Genomic DNA, 27,395 nt, shown 5'->3' with positions numbered 1-27,395 from the left:
CCAGCATCTGCAAACAAGTCACCCAGGAGGGGAGGAAATAGAACATCATATTCTAAAGCTGGCCATATATCTAGCGATATTACAACCCGAATCATGAGACTCAACCACCAGATCCCTCATCACATGTCTCCGCCCCACCCTCCGCTAGATTGCAAGCTCACAAGGGTAGGGTCCTCCCCCTAGTGTTTCTTGTCAAGGAGGGAGGGGGCACAGTGTGAGGTATTGGGGTGCTGCCTGGTGGTGGTAGTGGGGGACACAGTGTGAGGTATAGGGGTGCTGCCTGGTGGTGGTAGTGGGGGACACAGTGTGAGGTATTGGGGTGCTGCCTGGTGGTGGTAGTGGGGGACACAGTGTGAGGTATTAAGGTGCTGCCTGGTGGTGGTAGTGGGGGGAGGCACAGTGTGAGGTATAAGGGGTGCTGCCTGGTAGTGGTAGTGGGGGACACAGTGTGAGGTATTGGGGTGCTGCCTGGTGGAGGTAGTGGGGGACACAGTGCGAGGTATAGGAGTGCTGCCTGGTGGTGGTAGTGGGGGGGGGGGCACAGTGTGAGGTATAGGGGTGCTGCCTGGTGGTGGTAGTGTGTGTGTGTGTGGGGGGGTTCACAGTGTGAGGTATAGGGGTGCTGCCTGGTGGTGGTAGTGTGTGTGGGGTTCACAGTGTGAGGTATAGGGGTGCTACCTGGTGGTGGTAGTTGAGGGCACAGTGTGAGGTATAGGGGTACCGTCTGGTGGTGGTGGGGGAGCAGAGTGTGGGGTATAAGGGTGCTGCCTGTTGGTAGGGACAGAGGCACAGTGTGAGGTATTGGCATGCTGCTTGATGGGTAGGTATACACAGTGTAAGCTATTGGGGTGCTACCTGGTGGTGGTGGTGGGGGGCACAGTGTGAGGTATAGGGGTACCATCTGGTGGTGGTGGGTGAGCACAGTGTGGGGTATAGGGGTACTGTCTGGTGGTGGTGGGGGAGCACAGTGTGGGGTATAGGGGTACTGCCTGGTGGTGGTGGAGGGCACAGTGTGAGGTATAGGGGTACCATCTGGTGGTGGTGGGTGAGCACAGTGTGGGGTATAGGGGTACTGTCTGGTGGTGGTGGGGGAGCACAGTGTGGGGTATAGGGGTACTGTCTGGTGGTGGTAGTGTGTGTGGGGTTCACAGTGTGAGGTATAGGGGTGCTACCTGGTGGTGGTAGTTGAGGGCACAGTGTGAGGTATAGGGGTACCGTCTGGTGGTGGTGGGGGAGCAGAGTGTGGGGTATAAGGGTGCTGCCTGTTGGTAGGGACAGAGGCACAGTGTGAGGTATTGGCATGCTGCTTGATGGGTAGGTATACACAGTGTGAGCTATTGGGGTGCTACCTGGTGGTGGTGGTGGGGGGCACAGTGTGAGGTATAGGGGTACCATCTGGTGGTGGTGGGTGAGCACAGTGTGGGGTATAGGGGTACTGTCTGGTGGTGGTGGGGGAGCACAGTGTGGGGTATAGGGGTACTGCCTGGTGGTGGTGGAGGGCACAGTGTGAGGTATAGGGGTACCATCTGGTGGTGGTGGGTGAGCACAGTGTGGGGTATAGGGGTACTGTCTGGTGGTGGTGGGGGAGCACAGTGTGACAGAGGCACAGTGTGAGAAATTAGAGGTACAAGATGCTGCTTGGAAGGGAGGGGGGCAGTGTGGGAATTGAGGTGCTGCTTGGTAGGGAGAGGGGCACAGTGTGGGATACTAAGGGGCTTCCGGGTGGTGGGCCAAGTGTCAGCCATTGGGTGCTGCCTGGTGGTGGAGGGTAGTTTGGGGGTATTGGGAAGCTGCCTGGTGGTAATGGCGGGACACAGTGTCAGCTATTGGGGTGCTGCATGGTGGTGATGAGGGCCAGAGTATATTGGGGTGCTGCATGGTGGTGATGAGGGGCAGAGTGTGGGGTATTGGGGTGCTGCATGGAGGTGGTGGGGGCACAGCGTCAGCTAATGAGGTGGTGCTGCCTGGTGGTGATTATGGGGGTGCTGCCTGGTGATGGTGGGGGGCACATTGTGGGGCTGCCTGGTGATGGTGGGGGGCACATTGTGGTGCTGCCTGGTGATGGTGGGGGGCACATTGTGGGGTACGGGGGTGCTGCTTGGTGGTGGTGGGGAGCACAGTGTCTGATATTTGGGTACTGGGGGCTATTATCAGCTATTGAGGCGCTACCTGTGGTGGGGGGAGGTTGGCACAGTGTGGGGTATTTGGGGTGCTGCCCTAAAAGAGAGGTGGCCGTCACGTGACTGGCAGAAGCTGTATAGTCCGCGATACGGAGGACCCTCCAGTTTGACAGCAGTGAGTGACAGACAGCCCCTGTGACGCAATAGACTCTTCCCCCTCTGTGGTGAGGGAGGGGTTAAGGAATGCGGTCACGTGAAGCGCTTGTTGTGTTGCGCGACGACATCAGTAATTGACAGCCGCGTCAGCCAATGAGAAGCAGGCGCGCCCGGGGAATTACCCAATCTGCTGGCAGCTCACTCCCGGTTCTTTTACTGACTGACTGGAGCGACACGTGGGTGTTGGAGGCTGCGGCTCAAGTGTGTGCGACAGAAGGGCTGCTCACTACCGTGTCTCCCTCTCCGGTATATACGCTATACATACCTCCTCCCCCAGTGTGTGTATCTGTATCCTATACAGCTGTGTCACCCTGCACTGACATCTTCTGCAGTACTGTACATAGTTATGTCACGAACTGCCCTCAGAGAAGCTCACACTCTAATCCCCACCATAGTCATAGTGTAATGTCCTAACATATTATAGTGTATTTATATAGCACTCACATCTTCTGCAGCACTGTATAGAGTACATAGTCATGTCACCAACTGCCCTCAGAGGAGCTCACAATCTAATCCCCACCATAGTAAAAGTGTAATGTACAAAGTGTAATGTACTACCATATTATAGTGTATTTATATAGCACTGACATCTACATTACAGAGTACATAGCACTAACTGCCCTCAGAGGAGCTCATAATCTAATCTTACCACAGTCATAGTCTATTGTCCTACCATATTATTATGTATTTACTACATATAGCGCTGACATCTTCTGCAGCACTGTACACAGTCATGTCACTGACCTCAGGAGGTGCTCACAATCTAATCCTACCATAGTGATCATCTAATGTCCTACTATATTATTATTATGTATTTATATAGCACTGACATCTTCTGCAGCACAATACAGCGAACATAGTCATGTTACTGACTGTCCTCAGAGGGGGTCATAATCCAATCCTACCGTAGTCATAGTGTAATGTCCTACCATATTGTTATTATGTATTTATATAGCACTGACATCTTCTGCGGCACTGTACAGAGTCATGTCACTGACCTCAGGAGGTGCTCACAATCTAATCCTACCATAGTCATAGTCTAATGTCCTACCATATTATTATTATGTATTTATATAGCACTGACATCTTCTGTGGCACATTACAGAGTACATAGTCATGTCACTGACTGTCCTCAGAGGAGCTCACACTCTAATCCTACCATAGTCATAGTGTGATGTCCTACCATATTATTATTATTATGTATTTATATAGCACTGACATCTTCTGTGGCACATTACAGAGTACAAGGTCATGTCACTGACTGTCCACAGAGGAGCTCACAATGAATCTAATCCTACCACAGTCATAATCTTATGTCCTACCATATTATTATTATTATTAATATTATTATTATTATGTATTTATACAGCACTGACATCTCAGCCTTGGCAGAGAATCTAATGGGTGAGAGTCAAGCACATTGTTCTTACATTTCACCTTTGAACAGAATGCTCCTGCACTGTGTGCCGTCCTGTTGTTCCTCCTGCTCTCTCTGTTGAACAGTACATCTGATATGTCTCTGTAGTGTTTGTGCCCTGCAGTGTCGCCTTAGTGCTTGTGTATGATCATTATAGATAGCAGTGTAGGTGTGTGCATGCACCATAATGTCTCCAGCATTGTTTGGTGCCAATTTTGGGTTGACAAATTAAGTTATCAACATGAAGAAACTAGAGTGTCTGCTGGCTCGCAAACAAGCATGAGGAACCCATACAAACTCCATGCAGGTGAGAGCCCATTTGTGGGCAGGTCAGCGAGGGCTACTATGTACTGGTTGGTGGGGGCCCCTGTGAGCCAATGGGGAGGCCTACCAAGTACTGGTCAGCGAGAGCGTCTGTGTGCTGGTCGGTGGGAGCTTTGGGTGTCTATTTGGTGGTCGGCAATATATATGTAGTACAAGCAGGACAATTTATAGTTGTCACCCCATTATAGTGCATAGTGCATTTGTATAAATACAGGATCTTCTCAAAAAATTAGCATATTGTGATAAAGTTCATTATTTTCTGTAATGTACTGATAAACATTAGACTTTCATATATTTTAGATTCATTACACACAACTGAAGTAGTTCAAGCCTTTTATTGTTTTTCTTATTGATGATTTTGGCATACAGCTCATGAAAACCCAAATTTCCTATCTCAAAAAATTAGCATATTTCATCCGACCAATAAAAGAAAAGTGTTTTTAAAACAAAAAAAGTCAACCTTCAAATAATTACATTCAGTTATACTCAATACTTGGTCAGGAATCCTTTTGCAGAAATGACTGCTTCAATGCGGCGTGGCATGGAGGCAATCAGCCTGTTGCACTGCTCGGGTGTTATGGAGGCCCAGGATGCTTCGATAGCGGCCTTATGCTCATCCAGAGTGTTGGGTCTTGCGTCTCTCAACTTTCACTTCACAATAGATCACAGATTCACTATGGGGTTCAGGTCAGGAGAGTTGGCAGGCCAATTGAGCACAGTAATACCATGGTCAGTAAACCATTTGCCAGTGGTTTTGGCACTGTGAGCAGGTGCCAGGTCGTGCTGAAAAATGAAATCTTCATCTCCATAAAGCTTTTCAGTACATGGAAGCATGACGTGCTCCAAAATCTCCTGATAACTAGCTGCATTGACCCTGCCCTTGATAAAACACAGTGGACCAACACCAGCAGCTGACATGGCACCCCAGACCATCACTGACTGTGGGTACTTGACACTGGACATCAGGCATTTTGGCATTTCCCTCTCCCCAGTCTTCCTCCAGACTCTGGCACCTTGATTTCCGAATGACATTTAAAAGTTGCTTTCATCCGAAAAAAGTACTTTGGACCACTCAGCAACAGTCCAGTGCAGCTTCTCTGTAGTCCAGGTCAGGTGCTTCTGCCGCTGTTTCTGGTTCAAAAGTGGGTTCATGCTTCCATCTGCTGAAAAGCTTTATAGAGATGAAGATTTCATTTTTCATCACGACCTGGCACCTGCTCACAGTGCCAAAACCACTGGTAAATGGTTTACTGACCATGGTATTTCTGTGCTCAATTGGCCTGCCAACTCTCCTGACCTGAACCCCATAGAGAATCTGTGGGATATTGTGAAGAGAAAGTTGAGAGACGCAAGACCCAACACTCTGGATGAGCTTAAGGCCGCTATCGAAGCATCCTGGGCCTCTATAACACCTGAGCAGTGCCACAGGCTGATTGCCTCCATGCCACGCTGCATTGAAGCAGTCATTTCTGCAAAAGGATTCCCGACCAAGTATTGAGTATAACTGAACATAATTATTTGAAGGTTGACTTTTTTTGTTTTAAAAACACTTTTCTTTTATTGGTCGGATGAAATATGCTAATTTTTTGAGATAGGAAATTTGGGTTTTCATGAGCTGTATGCCAAAATCATCAATAAGAAAAACAATAAAAGGCTTGAACTACTTCAGTTGTGTGTAATGAATCTAAAATATATGAAAGTCTAATGTTTATCAGTACATTACAGAAAATAATGAACTTTATCACAATATGCTAATTTTTGAGAAGATCCTGTATATATTACACTACACAAGACAGTATCTCCTATTTATCCTTTTTACAATTAAAGGGTGGGAATCAAATAACTTCTGCATAACAGTTTTGCAAAACACAACACTTCAGCTGCCCCATTTAGGCCAGAAACCTACTAGGAACGATTTTCTGAGCACGTTGTGATTTGAAAACTCTTGCTAATGCAATGCTATGGGTGTGATCCCACTGGAGCGATGAGATTTTATAAAAATCCCCCATAGCATTGCATTAGCAAGAGATTTTGCAAATCACTAGCAATTAGAAACCGCTCCTAGTGGGTTTCTGGCCTTATAGATCCTCATCCACCTACTAATTCCTTCTCACTCAAAAGCAGTATAGGAGTCTGAGCCACTCACCCTTTCTGGTGACACGCCCATGTGGAAGAAAGCATATGCTCTGTCATCTGAAGCCATGCTGTCGGGTATTGAAGTCTCTATAAGGCAGATGTGGTCTAAAGGTGGCCATACACTGGTCGATTTGCCATCAGATTTGACCAACAGATAGATCCCTCTCTGATCGAATCTGATCAGAGAGGGATCGTATGGCCACCTTTACTGCAAACAGATTGTGAATCGATTTCAGACTGAAACCGATTATAATCTGTGGAGCTGCCGCCCCCCCCTGCATACATTACCTGTTCCGCGGGCGTGACTCCCCTGGTCCCCGCTGTCTTCTTCTCCACTCCGGGCTCCGGACCGCTCCTGCAGCTACTGAACTTCCTGTCCAGGGGAAGATTAAACAGTAGAGGGCGCTCTACTGTTTAAACTACCTGCCGGGACAGGAAGTTCTGTGTAGCTGCAGCGGTCCGGAACCCAGCGCGGAAAGAAGACAGCCAGGACCAGGGGAGTCGCGCCGGCGGAACAGGTAATGTATACCCGCTGTATTGCGTCGGTCGTCGGGCATTCAAATGCCGCTATCGACGCACTCCCGACCCGCCGGCGATCGAGAAAAATCTTCCGTACGGACGGGTCGACGGGAATCGACCGGAACGATCGATTTCGGACAGAAATCGATCGTTCTGTCAGCGGTGTGCGTGGCGATTTCACAGCCGATTCGATCGCTGTGATCGATTCGGCTGTATATCGGCGGGAAAATCGTTAGGTGTATGGGCCCCTTAAGGAGTGAGCTGGCAGCTGGAGGCTATGTGGATTTGGGGAGCAGGCATTCTCCTTTTTTATTTTGTAACAATAAACAAACTTATTTTTAACACCTTTTTTAGTGATATAATTATTTTACAAATAATGTCTTAATAATGTGTATAAAAAGTTGTGCTACATAGGCCAGTAGCAGCTTGAGTTACATTTGTGCTGCTTGGAAATGGACCAGTAGCTGCCGTTGATTGGTCCACTTGCAAGCTGCATACATTTGCACAGAATTAGCATAATATTTACATCATCTGATTTATGGGCATGCCATTGGCCGTCCCTGCTTTGCAGCACTCAGCTCAGCACAAGCGGGCGAGGCTGTCCTTCCCCGCATGTCGCTCAGGAGTTTTGGGATTGGCAAGGCGGGGGTTAGCAGATCACTGTGTGTGATCAGATCTGGCAAGAATCGTTTCCTGGCCTTAGAATGGAAATCTGTAGTCGGCTGACTGGTTGCATGTAATCCTCAGTGTTCCTTCTGTGTTCTGTTCACAGCCACATGAATTCACATGAAGGCCGCAGTCCGGCATCTCCTTCCGCGGAGGCTTCAGGGGAAGACCAGCCTGTGGATGTGGTAGGCGGACTTCACTGTCTTGAATATACCTGTTGATGTTAGCGTGTGTTTTAAAGGATACCCGAACTGACGTGACATGAGATAGACGTGTATGTACGGTGCCTAGCACACAAATAACTATGCTGTGTTCCTTTTTTCCTCTTTCTCTGCCTGAAAGAGTTAAATATCAGGTATGTAAGTGGCTGACTCAGTCCTGACTCAGACAGGAAGTGACTATAAGAAAATTCCTCTTTTTATCTCTTTCTTGCTCTCAGAAGCCAATGTATGCTAGGAAAGTGTTGTATAGTTGGAATTTCTTATCAGTGAGGGTCACACTGTAGTCACTTCCTGTCTGAGTCAGGACTGAGTCAGCCACTTGCATACCTGATATTTAACTCTTTCAGGCAGAGAAAGTAAAAAAAAGGAACACAGCATAGTTATTTGTGTGCTAGGCACCGTACATACACGTCTATCTCATCATTTCATATGTCAGTTTGGGTATCCTTTAAGGAAATAGCAATGACCTCCTCCATATATTACTTGATTATTGGCGTCAATATCTGGCCAATTCAATCATAGCGATTGAATCTGGTAGAAATTGATGCCGCAATATGGCTACTGGATCGTATTGACTGATTTCCATCCAAAATCACGCAGAAGGATCGATCTGGCGTGGTGGAAAATTTTGGTTGCAAGGGCCCGATTGGGTGTGGGGCATGACCGACGGATTTCACAGCCCCCTGGCCGGTCTTCTCCTCAAGTGTATGTCTGCCCACTAACGATACATTATTTTCCTCAGATGTGATCATTTAACCAGATTTAACCAGAAGGTAAGTATCGATTGTTTCCATAAATGTGTCAATTGGGCACTTTACTCTTCAGATACGATTCTGAATTCCGGTCACCCATAGAATGATTTCATGTCAATCCTCTCCACATACTGCACGGTTTTCTGTACAATCCGATCATAAAAATCTGATCAAGTAATTGTATCTGAGGAAAATATTGTACCATTAATGGGCATCTTTAGCCAAGAGGTCCATGTAGGTTGGAGAAAACAAGATAAAAAATACGTACCTTTTAATTGCTAACTATATAAAACAAGTTTCAGGGAGCTACTCCCCTTCATCAGGCAATAGTAATAATATTCCTGAAGAAGGCTCCTAGCTCCCTGAAAAATCACAATATGAAACTGTTTACGTGATCCACGAAGGGATATCCATTTTCAAATGTTTTGTCTGCCTACATAATATAGGTGAGTTGCAAACTGGAGACAAAGAGATGTGTGCTGTGACCAGGTTCACCTGGCTGTATACTGGTTGCCTGATTGTCTATTGACTTATAAAAATGGCATAGCATTTGCTGAAAACATCTGCCAGGCAGGATGTGCAAGGTCTTAAGCCCCATCTACACGATACGATTCTATGTTCGATTCGATTACAATTCTATTTACGATCCGATTAAATCCGACGTGTCCGATCGGGATTCGATACAATTCAATTTTGTCATTGTTTTGCAATTGAATCGAATCCAGATCGAACATGTCAAATTTAATCGTATCGTAAAATAATCGTAATCGAATCGCACAAAGAATCGTATGGTGTAAATTGGGCTTAATGCTGGGATTACACCATACAATTTTCTGATAGATTCTTCTGTTATGCTGGGCATACACGGCAACTTTTTTTCTTATCAATCAAGCCGCTGATGGCTTGATTGATAATATCCGACAGGTCCGATGACCTGCCGGATAGATTCCCCGCTCGATCCCCGCCGGTGGACAATAGCGGGGCTGATAAGGAGCGCCGGCGGGGACGCGGCGGGAGTCGATCCGGTGGCTAATCGGCCGCCGGATCGATCCGTGTATGCCCAGCATTAGATTTTTCTGTTATGCTGGGTGTACATGGGTCAATCCGGCGGCCGATTAGCCGCCGGATCGACCCCCGCCGCGTCCCCGCTCGTCCGCCCGTGCGCGCGGATCGATTGCCGCTCGTCCCCGCCGGCGCTTCCTTATCAGCGCTCAATTTCCTGCCATTGTCCGCCGGCGGGGATCGAGCGGGCGGGGGTCGAGCGGCTTGATCGGGCCAGCTGAATATTATCAGCTGGCCCGATCAGCCCGATCAGCTGGTCAATACACGGTACAGAAACGTACCATGTATCCCCAGCATTAGATTTTCTGTTAGAATGCATAATTAGATTATTTTCTGTAGAGACTGGGCATTATCTCTGGTGCATTGTCTACCGGTCATCTCCTGCTGAGTAGAACAAAGTAGAACAATGCTTAATTGCTCGGCAGATAGATGGTTGACTAAAGGCCCGTACACACGTCTGATTTTCGCAAACAACCCGTCGTTTGGACGTCCAAACGACCCGTCGTTCGGACGTCAAATCGGGCGTGTGTACAGTGTCGTTCAGCTGATAAGACTAGACTTGGCGGATCGCTCAAGTCCAGTCTTATCAGCTGAACGACAGATTGTACACAAGCCCGATTTGACGTCTGAACGACCGGTCGTTTGGACGTCCAAACGACGGGTCGTGTGCGAAAATCAGACGTGTGTATGGGCCTTAATGCTGGGCATACATGGGTCGATCCGGCGGCCGATTAGCCGACGGATCGACTCCCGCCGCGTTCCCGCTCGTCTGCTCGGATCGATTCCCGCTCGTCCCCGCCGGCTCTTCTTATCTTCCGCTCGATTCACCGCTATTGTCCACCCGCGGGTAACGAGTGCGGAATCGATCCCCGCGGTCATCGGACACGTCGGATATTATCAATCGAGCCATCAGAGGCTCCATTCATAAGCCTGCGTTGAGCCGTATATGCCCAGCATTAGAGACTAATGCTGGGCATACACGGTGCAATTCTGCGGCGGAATCAAAGCCGGCACGTCCACGCGCGGGCACGTGGATCGATTCCCGCTCGTCCCCGTGGGCAGTTCCTTATCACCCGCTCGTTTCTTCCATTGTCCGCCCGCGGTGATCGGACAGGTTGAATATTATCAATCGAGCCATCAGCGGCTCGATTGATAACATCGCGCCGTGTATGCCCAGCATAACAGAAAAATCTAACAGAAAATTGTATGGTGTAATCCCAGCATTATGCTAGGTACACACCATACAATTTTCGATTCGATGGTTGTGGTTCGTTTTTAAGGCAGATAGATGGTTAGATAATTTTTGACATGTCCGCTCTCCCGTTTGATCGTTTTGCCGCTCGATTCCTGATAGAAGTGAATGGAAAAAGATAAGAAAAACGATCGGAAGATGAGAGAATCGTCTGCAGAATCGAGCGGCAAAAACGATTGAGTGAAGAATCGAGTGGCAAAAACTAACTGTGTATGCCCAGCATTATTTTCGATAGTTTTTCTGATTGATTTCTCATAGAAGTGAATAGAAATGGAGAATAAAAGATAACCGGATCGAATCGGAAATCGATCGGAAAATCGAATTGGAAATCGAACGGATTGAAAATCGACTGAAAAAAGCATCGTGTGTACCCAGCATAAAATTAACTCACTGCTGTTCTCTGCAGGAGTTGGCCCACACGGTATACTTTGCATCTCAACAGGGGTGCCACGTGTAGGCCTCCTTGTGACCAAAGAAATGGGTAGCAGCGCCGACACCCCCAAAGCATGTGCACTGCTCAGGAGCACCGGGAGGGGTATAGGGCAGGGAACCACAGAGAGTCCACCTCCAGACTCGGCCAAGGCCAGGTGGGGGTGCATCTATGTTGCCCCCCCCTCCCCAAAGGAGAGGTACCTTACCTGTTGCGAATTGCCCCAGCTTTAAGGTTATGCATGTCCTGGGAGTGACTGACACCAACAGTTGTATAGGAATAAAGTTAAGTGCAGGTATCTTGTGGTCGCCTTTAAAACACCTCTCATTCTGCAGTCTCGAGAAGTATACCCATAGTCCTCTGTTCCTGAACCTCAGCTAAACCCCCATTCTGCTGATTCATTGTACCCCCCTCTGCCTCAAACATCCTGCCGCATCTGCTGGCTGGCAGTAATGCTGCTGCCTGCTTAGCGCTTGTAGGAGGCCATGTTTGGGTGAAGGCGGATTAGGCTGGGGTCAGAGTAGTATGTGCAGCTGTTCTCCCGGTACCTCCTCAGCCTGTTCCCTGGCAGTGCAGGGTCTTCTGGGGCCCCCTCTGATTGTTTTCAGCAATTTGCACGGAGCAGTAAGCCATTTCACGGAGATACAGAGTTTTTATGATTTCTGCTCCAGAATAGGGAAGAGAAATCTCCAGGCATCTCGGATGGAGTGATAATGGCCTGCGTGACTTTTCTCATGGATTCCCATGCCAAGATCTGCCTGTCCACATGTGGCCGGCCACAATGGCTGGAGGGCTTTACAGTAAGCTCGGCTCAGGCTTGTTTATAAAAAGGAAGGAATACATAGGCATTAGCTGTGCCAGAGAGATGGCTGCCAGGAGGAAACATGACTTTTAGTCAAACCTTTAAGAGAAAATAGTGTAGGCTGCCATTGCGGAGGTTCTTAAAGTTGCCTTTGAAATGGTAGAAATGGGAGAGAAGCATTTTTATCTACCTGTAGTCTGTCGGCTTCGCCAATGTCCTTCCGGCCTCCTGCTTTGTGCCCCTGTGAAGTTTGCAATACACACTGGGGGTTGGAGGTGCCCAAAAAGTTTCAGAAGTAACCTCTCCAGATGTAACACCCAGAAACAAAGGGTTTTTGGATTGGATTTTATTCAAGCGCAATTAGAAAAAAAGACAATGCGTTTCATGGGTTGCTGCCCGCTTCCTCGGGTCAATAGAACACAAACAGGTGCCTGTGCTACTTACTGTATTAGGAGCATGGACGCCTCTCATATGCATTACATCTGGGTTGTAGGCCACTACACACGTACTGTTCCAAGATGCAATCGTCCTCTTTCACACTGCATTTTTGCCAGGTGTGTTCCGCGCAAGCGCAATTACAATCTTAATAAACGGCACATGTGCAGAATTCTCCTGGCTGCATGCTTGTTCCAGGTGTGACTCCACTGGCTGCATGCTTGTTCCAGGTGTGACTCCACTGGCTGCATGCTTGTTCCAGGTGTGACTCCACTGGCTGCATGCTTGTTCCAGGTGTGTCTCCACTGGCTGCATGCTTGTTCCAGGTGTGACTCCACTGGCTGCATGCTTGTTCCAGGTGTGACTTTGCTGGCTGCATGCTTGTTCCAGGTGTGACTTCGCTGGCTGCATGCTTGTTCCAGGTGTGACTTCGCTGGCTGCATGCTTGTTCCAGGTGTGACTTCGCTGGCTGCATGCTTGTTCCAGGTGTGACTTCGCTGGCTGCATGCTTGTTCCAGGTGTGACTCCGCTGGCTGCATGCTCATTCCAGGTGTGACTCCGCTGGCTGCATGCTTGTTCCAGGTGTGACTCCACTGGCTGCATGCTTGTTCCAGATGTGACACCGCTGGCTGCATGCTTGTTCCAGGTGTGACTCCGCTTGCTGCATGCTTGTTCCTGGAGTGACTCTGCTGGCTGAATGCTTGCTCCAGGTGTGACGTCACTGGCTGCATGCTTGTTCCAGGTGTGACGTCACTGGCTGCATGCTTGTTCCAGGTGTGACGTCACTGGCTGCATGCTTGTTCCAGGTGTGACGTCACTGGCTGCATGCTTGTTCCAGGTGTGACGTCGTCACTGGCTGCATGCTTGTTCCATGTGTGACTCCACTGGCTGCATGCTTGTTCCAAGTGTGACTCCGCTGGCTGTATGCTCATTCCAGGTTTGAATCCGCTGCCTACATGCTCATTCCAGGTTTGAATCCGCTGCCTACATGCTCATTCCAGGTGTGACTCCGCTGGCTGCATGCTTGTTCCACTACTGTTAATGAACTTTAGTGTATGTTTTTGAAAAGTTAAACTTGCAGTTATGCAAAAAGGTGATTGGACAGAACTGACATTAACAAGTTATGCCAGATCGATTATTTCCAACATGTCCGATTTGAATTTTGATCGATTTTTCGTCTTACCGACCAATTTCCATGGAGTTGAACGAGAATTGATTGTAAAAATCAGAAAATGTATAAACATTGATCGAAATTCAGATCGGGCATGTTGGAAATCGATCTGGCAGGTAAATTTGCCAGAAAATGTTATGCTGTGTACCTAGCATCAGATGCCATTTTAGTCGGCATCACTGGAAGGCCAGTCGGATGTTGTAGCGGTACTGAGTTGATGTGGCACTTGGGGACATTGGGAGAAGAGCTCTCGCACTGTAACCTCTGTGATAAGCTGTATCTTCTGCCTGTTATCTTTCAGTCTGTGATCATCCCCACATACAATGCGGAAGCCTGGCTGGACCAATGCTTGACATCCGTTCACCTGCAAGACTTCTGCGGATCGCTGGAGGTGTCCATCTACAATGACGGCAGCACTGTAAGGACAACACTGCCTGTACAATGAGATATTGGTCTGTGTACTGATTGCTGCAAGCTCTGCCCTAAACAGGGCGCACACACATCAAGTTTGGCTCTTTGTAAAAAACAAAAAAGGACACAGGGAGACCAGGAGCCCGATCTGGTGTATTATCAAAGGGACACTCGAGGTATATGTAGGATGAGAGGAAATATACTCACAAGATTGGGTTGCCAAAAACAAGCAACCACTTTTGTCGGCTGTGAGGAAGTGCCATCCTCACCAGCCTTGCTTCTGATAGTATGGGAGGTTGCAACTCCAAGCAAAAGACTGGTCACTAGGAAAACTTCCAAGTGTACGCTCTCCTGTACAGGGGTATAGAAGCCTGGGAGAGGGTAGGAGGCGCCTGTGGACATATATCAGTGGTTCATATCAATCATACAGTAGTTAGAGTAAGTATTAGTAGTAGGGTATTGTACCGTGTTAGCCATCAGTAAAAGCAAGAAGTTTTAAATCCGGATGATACCATTTATTGGCTAACTAAAAATTAATAAGAATAAGCAAGCTTAACCACTTGCCGACCGCCCACAGCCCATGGGCGGCGGCAAAGTGGACGCCTAAAGGACCGCAATACGCCTTCAGGCGGCGCGTCCTTTAGGCATGCCGGGGGAGCGATCGCGTCATTGATGACGCGCGCTTCCCCCGGCAACTGGCTCCGCCCACCCGCCGTAACATCCCGCCGGCCATACGGAAGCGCCGGCGGGATGTTAACCCCGCGATCGCCGCTACAAAGTGTATAATACACTTTGTAATGTATACAAAGTGTATTATACAGGCTGCCTCCTGCCCTGGTGATCCCAGTGTCCGAGGGACCACCAGGGCAGGCTGCAGCCACCCTAGTCTGCACCCAAACACACTGATCTGCCCCCCCCCCCCCGCCCACTGATCGCCCACAGCACCCCTCAGACCCCCCCCTGCCCACCCCCCAGACCCCTGTTTGCACCCAATCACCCCCCTAATAACCCATCAATCACTCCCTGTCACTATCTGTCAACGCTATTTTTTTTTTATCCCCCCCCCGCCCCCTGCCCCCTCCTGATCACCCCCCCACCCCTCAGATTCTCCCCAGACCCCCCCCCCCAGACCCCCCCCCCCCTGTGTACTGTATGCATCTATCTTCCCTGATAACCTGTCAATCACCCGTCAATCACCCGTCAATCACCCATCAATCACCCATCAATCACCCCCTGTCACTGCCACCCAACAATCAGCCCCTAACCTGCCCCTTGCGGGCAATCTGATCACCCACCCACACCATTAGATCGCCCGCAGATCCGACATCAGATCACCTCCCAAATCCATTGTTTACATCTATTCTCTCCTCTAAACACCCACTAATTACCCATCAATCACCCATCAATCACCCCCTATCACCACCTGTCACTTTTACCTATCAGATCAGACCCTAATCTGCCCCTTGCGGGCACCCAATCACCCGCCAACACGCTCAGATTGCCCTCTGACCCCCCCTTATCAATTCGCCAGTGCATTAATTACATCTGTTCTTCCCTGTAATAACCCACTGATCACCTGTCAATCACCTGCCAATCACCTATCACCCATCAATCACCCCCTGTCACTGCCACCCATCAATCAGCCCCTAACCTGCCCCTTGCGGGCAATCTGATCACCCACCCACACCATTAGATCGCCCGCAAACCCGCCGTCAGATTACCTCCCAAATGTATTGTTTACATCTGTTATCTTCTCTAAACACCCACTAATTACCCATCAATCACCCATCAATCACCCCCTATCACCACCTGTCACTGTTACCTATCAGATCAGACCCTAAGCTGCCCCTTGCGGGCACCCAATCACCCGCCCACACGCTCAGATTGCCCTCAGACCCCCCCCCACCTTATCAATTCACCAGTGCATTAATTACATCTGTCCTTCCCTGTAATAACCCACTGATCACCTGCCAATCACCTATCACCCATCAATCACCCCCTGTCACTACCACCCAACAATCAGCCCCTAACCCGCCCTTGCAGGCAAACTGATCACCCACCCACACCAATAGATCGCCCGCAGATCCGACATCAGATCACCACCCAAGCGCAGTGTTTCCATCTATTCTCTCCTCTAAACACCCACTAATTACCCATCAATCACCCCCTATCACCACCTGTCACTGTTACCCATCAGATCAGACCCTAATCTGCCCCTTGCGGGCACCCAATCACCCGCCTACACGCTCAGATTGCCCTCAGACCCCCCCTTATCAATTCGCCAGGGCATTATTTACATCTGTCCTTCCCTGTAATAACCCACTGATCCCCTGTCAATCACCTGTCAATCACCCCCTGTCACTGCCACCCATCAATCACCCCTGTCACTGCCACCCATCAATCAGCCCCTAACCTGCCCCTTGCGGGCAAACTGATCACCCACCCACACCAATAGATCGCCCGCAGATCCGACATCAGATCACCACCCAAGCGCAGTGTTTCCATCTATTCTCTCCTCTAAACACCCACTAATTACCCATCAATCACCCCCTATCACCACCTGTCACTGTTACCCATCAGATCAGACCCTAATCTGCCCCTTGCGGGCACCCAATCACCCGCCTACACGCTCAGATTGCCCTCAGACCCCCCCTTATCAATTTGCCAGGGCATTATTTACATCTGTCCTTCCCTGTAATAACCCACTGATCACCTGTCAATCACCTGTCAATCACCCATCAATCACCCCCTGTCACTGCCACCCATCAATCACCCGCTGTCACTGCCACCCATCAATCAGCCCCTAACCTGCCCCTTGCGGGCAATCTGATCACCCACCCACACCAATAGATCGCCCGCAGATCCGACGTCCGATCACCTCCCAAGTGCAGTGTTCACATCTGTTCTCTACCCTAAACACCCACTAATTACCCATCAATCACCCCCTGTCACTGCTACCTATCAGATTAGACCCCTATCTGCCCCTAGGGCACTCAATCACCCGCCCACACCCTCAGAATGCCCTCAGACCCCAGCCCTGATCACCTCGCCAGTGCATTGCTTGCATCTATTCCCCCCTCTAATCACACCTTGAGACACCCATCAATCACCTCCTGTCACCCCCTAGCACACCTACCCATCAGATCAGGCCCTAATTTGCCCCGTGTGGGCTCCTGATCACTCGGCCAAACCCTCAGATCCCCCTCAGACCCCCTTCCGATCACCTCCCCAGTGCATTGATTGCATCTATTTTCCCCTCTAACCACCCCCTGAGACACCCATCAATCACCTCCTGTCACCCCCCTAGCACTCCTATCCATCAGATCAGGCCCAATACAACCTGTCATCTAAAAGGCCACCCTGCTTATGACCGGTTCCACAAAATTCGCCCCCTCATAGACCACCTGTCATCAAAATTTGCAGATGCTTATACCCCTGAACAGTCATTTTGAGACATTTGGTTTCCAGACTACTCACGGTTTTGGGCCCGTAAAATGCCAGGGCGGTATAGGAACCCCACAAGTGACACCATTTTAGAAAAAAAGACACCCCAAGGTATTCTGTTAGGTGTATGACGAGTTCATAGAAGATTTTATTTTTTGTCAAAAGTTAGCGGAAATTGATTTTTATTGGTTTTTTTTCACAGTGTCATTTTTCACTAACTTGTGACAAAAAATAAAATCTTCTATGAACTCGCCATACACCTAACGGAATACCTTGGGGTGTCTTCTTTCTAAAATGGGGTCACTTGTGGGGTTCCTATACTGCCCTGGCATTTTAGGGGCCCTAAACCGCGAGGAGTAGTCTAGAAAACAAATGCCTCAAAATGACCCGTGAATAGGACGTTGGGCCCCTTAGCGCACCTAGGCTGCAAAAAAGTGTCACACATGTGGTACCGCCGTACTCAGGAAAAGTAGTATAATGTGTTTTGGGGTGTATTTTTACACATACCCATGCTGGGTGGGAGAAATTTCTATGTAAATGGTCAATTGTGTGTAAAACAAATCAAACAATTGTCATTTACAGAGATATTTCTCCCACTTAGCATGGGTATGTGTAAAAATACACCCCAAAACACATTATACTACTTCTCCTGAGTACGGCGGTACCACATGTGTGGCACTTTTTTACACCCTAAGTACGCTAAGGGGCCCAAAGTCCAATGAGTACCTTTAGGATTTCACAGGTCATTTTGCGACATTTGGTTTCAAGACTACTCCTCACGGTTTAGGGCCCCTAAAATGCCAGGGCAGTATAGTAACCCCACAAATGACCCCATTCTAGAAAGAAGACACCCAAAGGTATTCCGTTAGGAGTATGGTGAGTTCATAGAAGATTTTATTTTTTGTCAAAAGTTAGCGGAAAATTGATTTTTATTGTTTTTTTCACAAAGTGTCATTTTCCACTAACTTTTGACAAAAAATAAAATCTTCTATGAACTCACCATACTCCTAACGGAATACCTTGGGGTGTCTTCTTTCTAAAATGGGGTCATTTGTGGGGTTCCTATACTGAACTGGCATTTTAGGGGCCCTAAACCGTGAGGAGTAGTCTGGAAATCAAATTCCGCAAAATGACCTGTGAAATCCTAAAGGTACTCATTGGACTTTGGGCCCTTTAGCGCAGTTAGGGTGCAAAAAAGTGCCACACATGTGGTATTGCCATACTCGGGAGAAGTAGTACAATGTGTTTTGGGGTGTATTTTTACACATACCCATGCTGGGTGGGAGAAATACCTCTGTAAATGACAATCTTTTGATTTTTTTACACACAATTGTCCATTTACAGAGTTATTTCTCCCACCCAGCATGGGTATGTGTAAAAATACACCCCAAAACACATTGTACTACTTCTCCCGAGTACGGCGATACCACATGTGTGGCACTTTTTTGCACCCTAACTGCGCTAAAGGGCCCAAAGTCCAATGAGTACCTTTAGGATTTCACAGGTCATTTTGCGGAATTTGATTTCCAGACTACTCCTCACGGTTTAGGGCCCCTAAAATGCCAGGGCAGTATAGGAACCCCACAAATGACCCCATTTTAGAAAGAAGACACCCCAAGGTATTCCATTAGTAGTATGGTGAGTTTATAGAAGATTTTATTTTTTGTCACAAGTTAGTGGAAAATGACACTTTGTGAAAAAAACAATAAAAATCAATTTTCCGCTAACTTTTGACAAAAAATAAAATCTTCTATGAACTCACCATACTCCTAACGGAATACCTTGGGGTGTCTTCTTTCTAAAATGGGGTCATTTGTGGGGTTCCTATACTGCCCTGGCATTTTAGGGGCCCTAAACCGTGAGGAGTAGTCTGGAAATCAAATTCCGCAAAATGACTTGTGAAATCCTAAAGGTACTCATTGGACTTTGGGCCCTTTAGCGCAGTTAGGGTGCAAAAAAGTGCCACACATGTGGTATCGCCGTACTCGGGAGAAGTAGTACAATGTGTTTTGGGGTGTATTTTTACACATACCCATGCTGGGTGGGAGAAATAACTCTGTAAATGGACAATTGTGTGTAAAACAAATGAAAAAATTGTCATTTACAGAGATATTTCTCCCACCCAGCATGGGTATGTGTAAAAATACACCCCAAAACACATTCTACTACTTCTCTTGAGTACGGCAATACCACATGTGTGGCACTTTTTTGCACCCTAACTGCGCTAAGGGGCCCAAAGTCCAATGAGCATCTTTAGGCTTTACAGGGGTGCTTACAAATTAGCACCCCCCAAAATGCGAGGACAGTAAACACACCCCACAAATGACCCCATTTTGGAAAGTAGACACTTCAAGGTATTCAGAGAGGGGCATGGTGAGTCCGTGGCAGATTTCATTTTTTTTTGTCGCAAGTTAGAAGAAATGGATTCTTTTTTTTTTTCTTTTTTTTTGTCACAAAGTGTCATTTTCCGCTTACTTGTGACAAAAAATAATATCTTCTATGAACTCACTATGCCTCTCAGTGAATACTTTGGGATGTCTTCTTTCCAAAATGGGGTCATTTGGGGGGTATTTATACTATCCTGGAATTCTAGCCCCTCATGAAACATGACAGGGGGTCAGAAAAGTCATAGATGCTTGAAAATGGCAAAATTCACTTTTTGCACCATAGTTTGTAAACGCTATAACTTTTACCCAAACCAATAAATATACACTGAATGGTTTTTTTTTTATCAAAAACATGTTTGTCCACATTTTTTGCGCTGCATGTATACAGAAATTTTACTTTATTTGAAAATTGTCAGCACAGAAAGTTAAAAAAATCATTTTTTTGCCAAAATTCATGTCTTTTTTGATGAATATAATAAAAAGTAAAAATCGCAGGAGCAATCAAATAGCACTAAAAGAAAGCTTTATTAGTGACAAGAAAAGGAGCCAAAATTCATTTAGGTGGTAGGTTGTATGAGCGAGCAATAAACCGTGAAAGCTGCAGTGGTCTGAATGGAAAAAAAGTGGCCGGTCCTTAAGGGGTAGAAAGACTGTGGTCCTCAAGTGGTTAAGGCCTTCCAGCCTTCGTCGGGCTTACATCCTGTATATAAGCCCGGCAAAGGCTGCAAGGCCGAACGCTTGATTATTCTTATTCATTTTTAGTTAGCCAATAAATGGTATCATCCGGATTTAAAACTTCTTAAGCTGGCCACTAACGGTCCAATTTCTAGCGAAAAATCGATTTTTCGCTACAAATTGGACCGTTAGTGGCCAGCTAAAGAAGTTTTAAATCAGGATGATACCATTTATTGGCTAACTAAAAATGAATAAGATGTGCCTTTAGATACAAATGGCGGCAATCAGGAACAATTCATAACATTAGACAAAAATCAACGTAAACGTGTCTTAAAAACACAATCAATCAATTTTAGCTATACCACTAAGGGTTAAATGGTAGAGCATAAATGAATATATAAAAAAAAAAAACACATCATGTTTGGTATTTGACTAATTGATTTGATTCTTGTAATGAGTCGAATATAAATAGATCCATTTTTTTTCGTTGCACTTCTATAAGATAAGGAAAAAAAATGATTCATCGAACAGGATGGAAAATTTCTGCTGCTTGTACAAGAAATGAGTGAATTTGTTTTAAAGTGTGCCTGAACTCTTGCACAGGGCAGAAGCAAAACAGAGAGAAATGCACCCTGTATGTATTTAGAGAGTTTAGCCTGTCTAATCCCCCCTCATCTGTGACTAATCACCACTGTAATTTGATGTATCAGCTGTGTCAGCTCAGGAATCTCTTCCACGGCAGGACAGCTAATTTGTAAACGCAGGATGTTAACCCTATAGGCCCATACACACGCCTGATCAAAGGCAACGACGGGCCCGTCGTCACCTCCCCCTGGGCGGGGTTTCAGCAGACAGTCCGGCGTGTGTACAGTCTGTCTGCAGACTAATAAGGCTCTTTCTGAGCAATCCGCCTGGTGGATCGTTCAGAAACAGACTTATCAGTCCACCGACAGACTGTACACACGCCGGACTGTCTGCTGAAACCCCGCCCAGCGGGAGGTGACGACGGACCCGTCGTTGCCTTTGATCAGGCGTGTGTACAGGCCTTAGGTCTGCTTCCGTGAAAGTAGACACACTGCAGATTTATTGCAGTATTTGTATCAGCTGTAACAAAGAAATGATTTTCTTTACATGTTGTGATGCTGTTGCGTATCTTTTAGAGCAGAGAGGAAGTTCTAAATTCAGGTCCGCTTTAATGTGTTATGTTTTCCTTATTGTTTTTAGGACAGTTCCGGTGAGATCATAGAACGCTGGAAATCAAAGTTAGGAGACCGCGGCATTTTGGTCACTGTGGGAGGTCACGCTTCATCTGCACCTCGCGGAGGTAGGAAATTTGCCTGATTGTCCAGTGTGGTCAGAAGAATGCAGCTACCTGTGAGTCAGCTCGGTCAGGTGCGACAGCGGCATTTGATATTGCTGGATTAACGCCCCCATGCAATGTCCACCCCAACCCGTAGAGCAAATGCAGTGTTCTCCCCAGAATTTTTTTCCAGCCGGGTGGCATGAAAAAGTACCCGGGTGGTGTGAGATGAGAGAATGCAGGGCTGGTGCTTCTGTGCATAATTCTTACAGCAGAGGAGGAGGTGAACTGATGACAGCCGGGTGCTCCCCAAAAGTAGCCGGGTGGAGCACCCAGCTAAAAGAGCCTGGGGAGAACACTGCAAATGGAAACAGCTCACTTATCCGCCATGCTCCTACTCTAGTATCCTCTCTCCATCACCGGGGGCGCCTGTACCCCTTGTCCCCATCACATGAGCATGACGTCACGGGGTGCAGGCGCCCCTGGCAACAGTAGAGAGAAGACGTGCGGCAGATAGGTGAGCTGCTTTTTTTTTTGGGGGGAGGGGGGGGGGGTAGCCAGGGCTCTATCAGGTCCATTGATTGTCAACACCAACAAGACATTTGTAAAGTTCTTCTCTCCCGTAGGAGCCAAAGTGCATAAGCTTGTGTCAGATCAGTGCACAGTGATGTGTACCCGGGGGAAATTTATGTGATCATAAATGCCAGACTAAACAGGTGGCTTTTCAGTTTCTAGTTTTAAATGTAACTGTGTCCAGGGTTGGAGCTGTGTTGATTAAGTTTGGCAAAGCATCCCACATGTTAGGGGCAGCATAACAGAAAGCTCTGGCTCCAAAGGTTTTAGTTAAATTCTGGGGGTGGTCGTCAGAATAACAACCTAAATCACTGCCACACAACCACTTAGAGCCCTTTTGAGCAAGATTTTTCCAACATGGCAGAAATCAATCCAAATGATTGATCGAGTGGCCATGTTGCTTTATCGATCTCTGCCATCGAATTGACCTCAGCTGGAAACCCAACATCACTGCCACCCAGCAGAGACTCTTCTTGCGTTGTCAACTGAGGAAGTTCGGCATGGCCCAAGAGATTCTGAGTAGGTTATTTTCCGTCACCATTGAATCGATCCTCTGCTCTTCCATCTTGGTCTGGCAATGCTGGCGCCAGTGACAGACATAAACTTCAGAGGGTCATCAGGTCAGTGAAAAGAGGCATTGGTAGACCCCTCCCCTCACTTGCCCTCCTGTACAACACCAGACTGTGTTCAAGATAGCTGAGGATTGCAAACACCCCTTTCCATCCTGGGCACTGCACTTCCATTGGGCCGGAGGCTTCGGGCCATCTCCTCCAGGACCGCTATAATCAAACTCTTTCTTCCCCTCGGCTGTCAGCCTCCTCAACTCCCTCCACATTCTTTAATCCCCCAACAGGACTGGTTCAGCGAGTAAACCAGCCCAAGTGACAAACTTATTTGACTCTTTTATGATGTGTGATGTTCACTGCTGATTACTTTTTTCTTTTTCTCTTATTTGCACTGTTGTGACTCTATCTATTTATCTATGTATCTGTCTCTACCCTCTACATTGGGCTATGTGTTTGTGTCATACCCAATTCCGGGCAGGGACCTGTCATGCGTGGCGAAATAAATAATTCTGATTCTTATATTGATGCCCAAAACTGAGTAATGTATGTTTACCTTCAGCTGAAACAATTGGGAAGGTGTGTAGAAAGGGAGCATGAGGGAAGGGATGTCGCCGTACGCAGTGTACATGGAGAGAGTTCAGCATCATGTCACCGAGAGGATACGGTCAGCAGCTGTGCATCGCTGGGTGCCAGATGTAACGCAATATATATTCTGAGAACAAGCCCTGGTGAGTATGACCGAGGCCTGCTGTTGGCAGTTCCTCTGGTGTTCTGGGTAGTGTCTCCAGCTCTGGTGAGTATGGCCGAGGCCTGCTGTGGCTTTTTCCTCTGGTGTGGTGCTCTCAGCCCTGGTTGAGTATCGCCAAAGGCCTGCTGGGGCAGTTCCTCTGGTGTGCCGGGCAGCGTCTCCAGCCCTGGTGAGTATCTCTGAGGCCTGCTGGGGCGGTTCCTCTGGTGTGGCGGGCAGTGTCTCCATCCCTGGTGAGTATCGCTGAGGCCTGCTGGGGCGGTTCCTCTGGTGTGCCGGGCAGCGTCTCCAGCCCTGGTGAGTATCTCTGAGGCCTGCTGGGGCGGTTCCACTGGTGTGCCGAGCTGCGTCTCCAGCCCTGGTGAGTATGGCCGAGGCCTGCTGGGGCGGTTCCTCTGGTGTGGCGGGAAGCGTCTCCAGCCCTGGTGAGTATGGCTGAGGCCTGCTGGGGTTTTTTCCTTTGGTGCTCTGTGCAGCGTCACCAGCCCTGGTCAGTATGGCTGAGGCCTGCTGGGGCGGTTCCTCTGGTGTGCCGGGCAGTGTCTCCAGCCCTGGTGAGTATGGCGGAGGCCTGCTGAGCGGTTCCTCAGGTGTGCCGAGCAGCGTCTCCAGCCCTGGTGAGTATAGCAGAGGCCTGCATGGGTGGTTCCTCTGGTGTGCCGGGCAGCGTCTCCATCCCTGGTGAGTATAGCCGAGGCCTGCATGGGTGGTTCCTCTGGTGTGCCAGGCAGTGTCTCCATCCCTGGTGAGTATAGCCGAGGCCTGCATGGGTGGTTCCTCTTGTGTGCCAGGCAGTGTCTCCATCCCTGGTGAGTATAGCAGAGGCCTGCTGGGGCTTTTTCCTCTGGTGTTCTGTGTCTCCAGCCGTTACATGGAGCTGTATCTGGAGCGTGTGGAATGCAGGGCTGGCTTGGCAAGTGAGATCTTCTCAGTGGCTGAGTCGGCTATTGGGAAAGTGATCCGTGACCCGTCCGTAAATCGCAGCCTCTGTAGTGCTGCCCATTATATAAGTGGATATTGAATTCCAGGCCGCGGGACATGTGACTCAGTCATAACAGCCGCTTAAGCCTCTATTTCTGGAGGAGAGACGGAGATTGTGAAGCCGGCCAGAGAAACGCTGGAGCTTAGCCATACACAGGAGGGGGGATTGCATGACAGACACGCCACATATTAACCTGACAGAAATGGGCTGCTGCCTGACTCGGGCTGCTCTTCCTGCCAACAACTTCTCTCCCTGTTATTTCACAGTAATAGTGGAATCCTGCAGGCAGTGAGTGCTGTACAGGCATGCTGCTGGGTTGTACCACTGGGCAGTAGGGGAATAGTGCCCTTTGCTGTCGCTATGTATATATCCTACATGCTGTAATATTAAACAGACTTGGGCTCTTGTACTCAGTCTAGACACTATATACATGAAGGCCCAGAATGTCAGCCTTAGCGGAGTACAGTGTAGCGTGTGCACTAGGATTTACTCCCCCCCCCCCCCCCCCCCCTAAAGCCGTGTACACACGTTATATGGTCCTTGTCCGGCTGGGGCCGCCTGTGCTGAGAATCTAGTGATTGTACATCAGCCCTTGATGCGTCCGTGAGCAATCTGCCTGGCAAATTGTCTCAGGCAATCGCAGGCCGAGGGCGCTGTTCTCCTACTCGCTCCGCCTACTCCATGCCGCTCTGCATCGAGCATTTATCCCCCGCCCCAATATCAACAGAACAGCTCATTAGCCTGCAGGCTAGTGACATGTGTGTACAGACTCCAAAATGTCGCTTGATTCCTGCCAGGCCGCATTCCTCCTGTGTGGGTACGAGACATTATCCACTCATTCTTACACCAGCCAAAACCATCTCATTGCTCACCCTCCTCCATCGTAAGCAACCGACTGGCTGCAGCTCCTTCCATTTCTGATGCCAAACCCTAATAGCCCCCATTAAAGTCTATCTTAACTTTGGATGTGATATTTAACCCTCTCAAGGCTGGACAGCTCTGACCGAAAGGGCCATGTGATTACTGTAATTGGTTTAGGTGCGGAAGCTCTGCTGTCACTGAGACAGCAGAGCATGCGGGTGCAGGGGCAGGGATGGCATGAGTGCGTGGCAGAGAATAGTTGAAATCTACGTCCAGCGACAGCCGTACAGCCCCCAGCAGGATGTAGATTCCAACTATGTTGGTATGGATTCAGTTAAATAAAATACATTTGTATCTTCTCCTCTGGACCATTATAAGGGTGCATATGCACTAGAAGGTCTTCTCTGTGTATCAGTCTATCCATGTGTGTACATCAAAAGCGATACAGGTATGACTGTGCCCCGCTCCTTCATCTCATCTTTTTTTTTTCTTCTTCTTCTAACTTTCTGATGTCCCGGCCTGCAGTACATTGGTATCAGAGGAGTGAGGAGTTAGATGGGGTGGCTTCTCCTATTGGCTGTTTCCTTCGCCGGTCCAGTTTACCAAATGGCTGATAGTTAGTTACCGACAGCTCCAGGCTGGAGATACTGAACATCTCCCTTGCTTTATTGCTGATGCTTATTTGCGTGAATTGACATTTATTGAGGTATTTACCTCACTAGGCAGTAATTTACCTCACAGTTTGCCATGCGGTAACATCCTAAGTGCATTGAAACTTGACAAGATGTTCAGTAGTTTTCTGCATTGACGAATCGGGGTAATGCTTTGCGAATTGAGCCCGTTGAGGGAAATCCTAGTGAATGTTACATAGTTACATAGTTACTTGGGTTGAAAAAAGACATACGTCCATCGAGTTCAACCAGAGAACAAAGTACAACACCAGCCTGCTTCCTCACATATCCCTGCTGATCCAGAGAAAGGTGAAAAACCCTTACAAGGCATGGTCCAATTAGCCCCAAAAGGGTAAAAATTCCTTCCCGACTCCAGATGGCAATCAGATAAAATCCCTGGATCAACATCACTGGGCATTACCTAGTAATTGTAGCCATGGATGTCTTTCAACGCAAGGAAAGCATCTAAGCCCCCTTTAAATGCAGGTATAGAATTTGCCATAACGACTTCCTGTGGCAATGCATTCCACATCTTAATCACTCTTACTGTACAGAACCCTTTCCTAAATAAATGGCTAAAACGTTTTTCCTCCATGCGCAGATCATGTTCTCTAGTCCTTTGAGAAGGCCTAGGGACAAAAAGCTCATCCACCAAGCTATTATATTGCCCTCTGATGTATTTATACATGTTAATTAGATGCCCACTAAGGCGTCTTTTCTCTAGACTAAATAAACACAGTTTATCTAACCTTTCTTGGTAAGCGAGACCTTCCATCCCACGTATCAATTTTGTTGCTCGTCTCTGCACCTGCTCTAAAACTGCAATATCTTTCCTGTAATGTGGTGCCCAGAACTGAATTCCATATTCCAGATGTGGCCTTACTAGAGAGTTAAACAGGGGCAATGTTATTCTTTTTCGTAGAATGTTAGAAAGACCTAATAATAGTGACTACAGCAGAAGCACATTTCATATTCAATAAGCCAGCACTTATTCAGTAAGGAGGTATTGGGCAAGACTCCCTAGCTCTGCTACTGCCTACTAGTGGCTGCTTCCCAGGCGCTTTGAGTCCGACAGGAGAAACGCGCCATACAAATACTGGAATTATTATATTCTGAGTTTTGTGTTTTTTCGTTTAAAAAAAGTTTTATTTATAAAATGCAAAGAGTGAGTTTTGTGTTTTTTGAGCAGTAAGTGTTATCAGAATGTACAGTTTACATACACACACACACGCATAGACACACACAGACACACAC

At 47.9% G+C, this 27,395-nt stretch overlaps 1 protein-coding gene across 5 annotated transcripts in view; it reads left to right on the top strand.

Moving 5' to 3' along the window:
- The window catches only part of B3GNTL1 (UDP-GlcNAc:betaGal beta-1,3-N-acetylglucosaminyltransferase like 1), a 928,550-nt gene that overhangs the window by 422,811 nt on the left and 478,344 nt on the right, over positions 1 to 27,395 (top strand). For 4 of the 5 annotated variants that reach the window (XM_068262529.1, XM_068262527.1, XM_068262525.1 and 1 more), the window contains 3 exons: positions 7,505 to 7,583; positions 13,825 to 13,941; positions 21,665 to 21,764. In XM_068262529.1, coding sequence (XP_068118630.1) covers positions 7,509 to 7,583; positions 13,825 to 13,941; positions 21,665 to 21,764 — 292 coding nt within the window. In that variant the 5' untranslated portion in view covers positions 7,505 to 7,508. Of the gene's footprint in view, positions 1 to 2,496; positions 2,583 to 7,504; positions 7,584 to 13,824; positions 13,942 to 21,664; positions 21,765 to 27,395 lie in introns of those variants that run through there. The other variant, XM_068262528.1, reaches the window with a different exon arrangement.

Source organism: Hyperolius riggenbachi, chromosome 12 (genome assembly GCF_040937935.1).
Source record: "Hyperolius riggenbachi isolate aHypRig1 chromosome 12, aHypRig1.pri, whole genome shotgun sequence".
Lineage (NCBI taxonomy): Eukaryota > Metazoa > Chordata > Amphibia > Anura > Hyperoliidae > Hyperolius > Hyperolius riggenbachi.
This window is presented reverse-complemented; position numbering and strand designations above follow the sequence as displayed.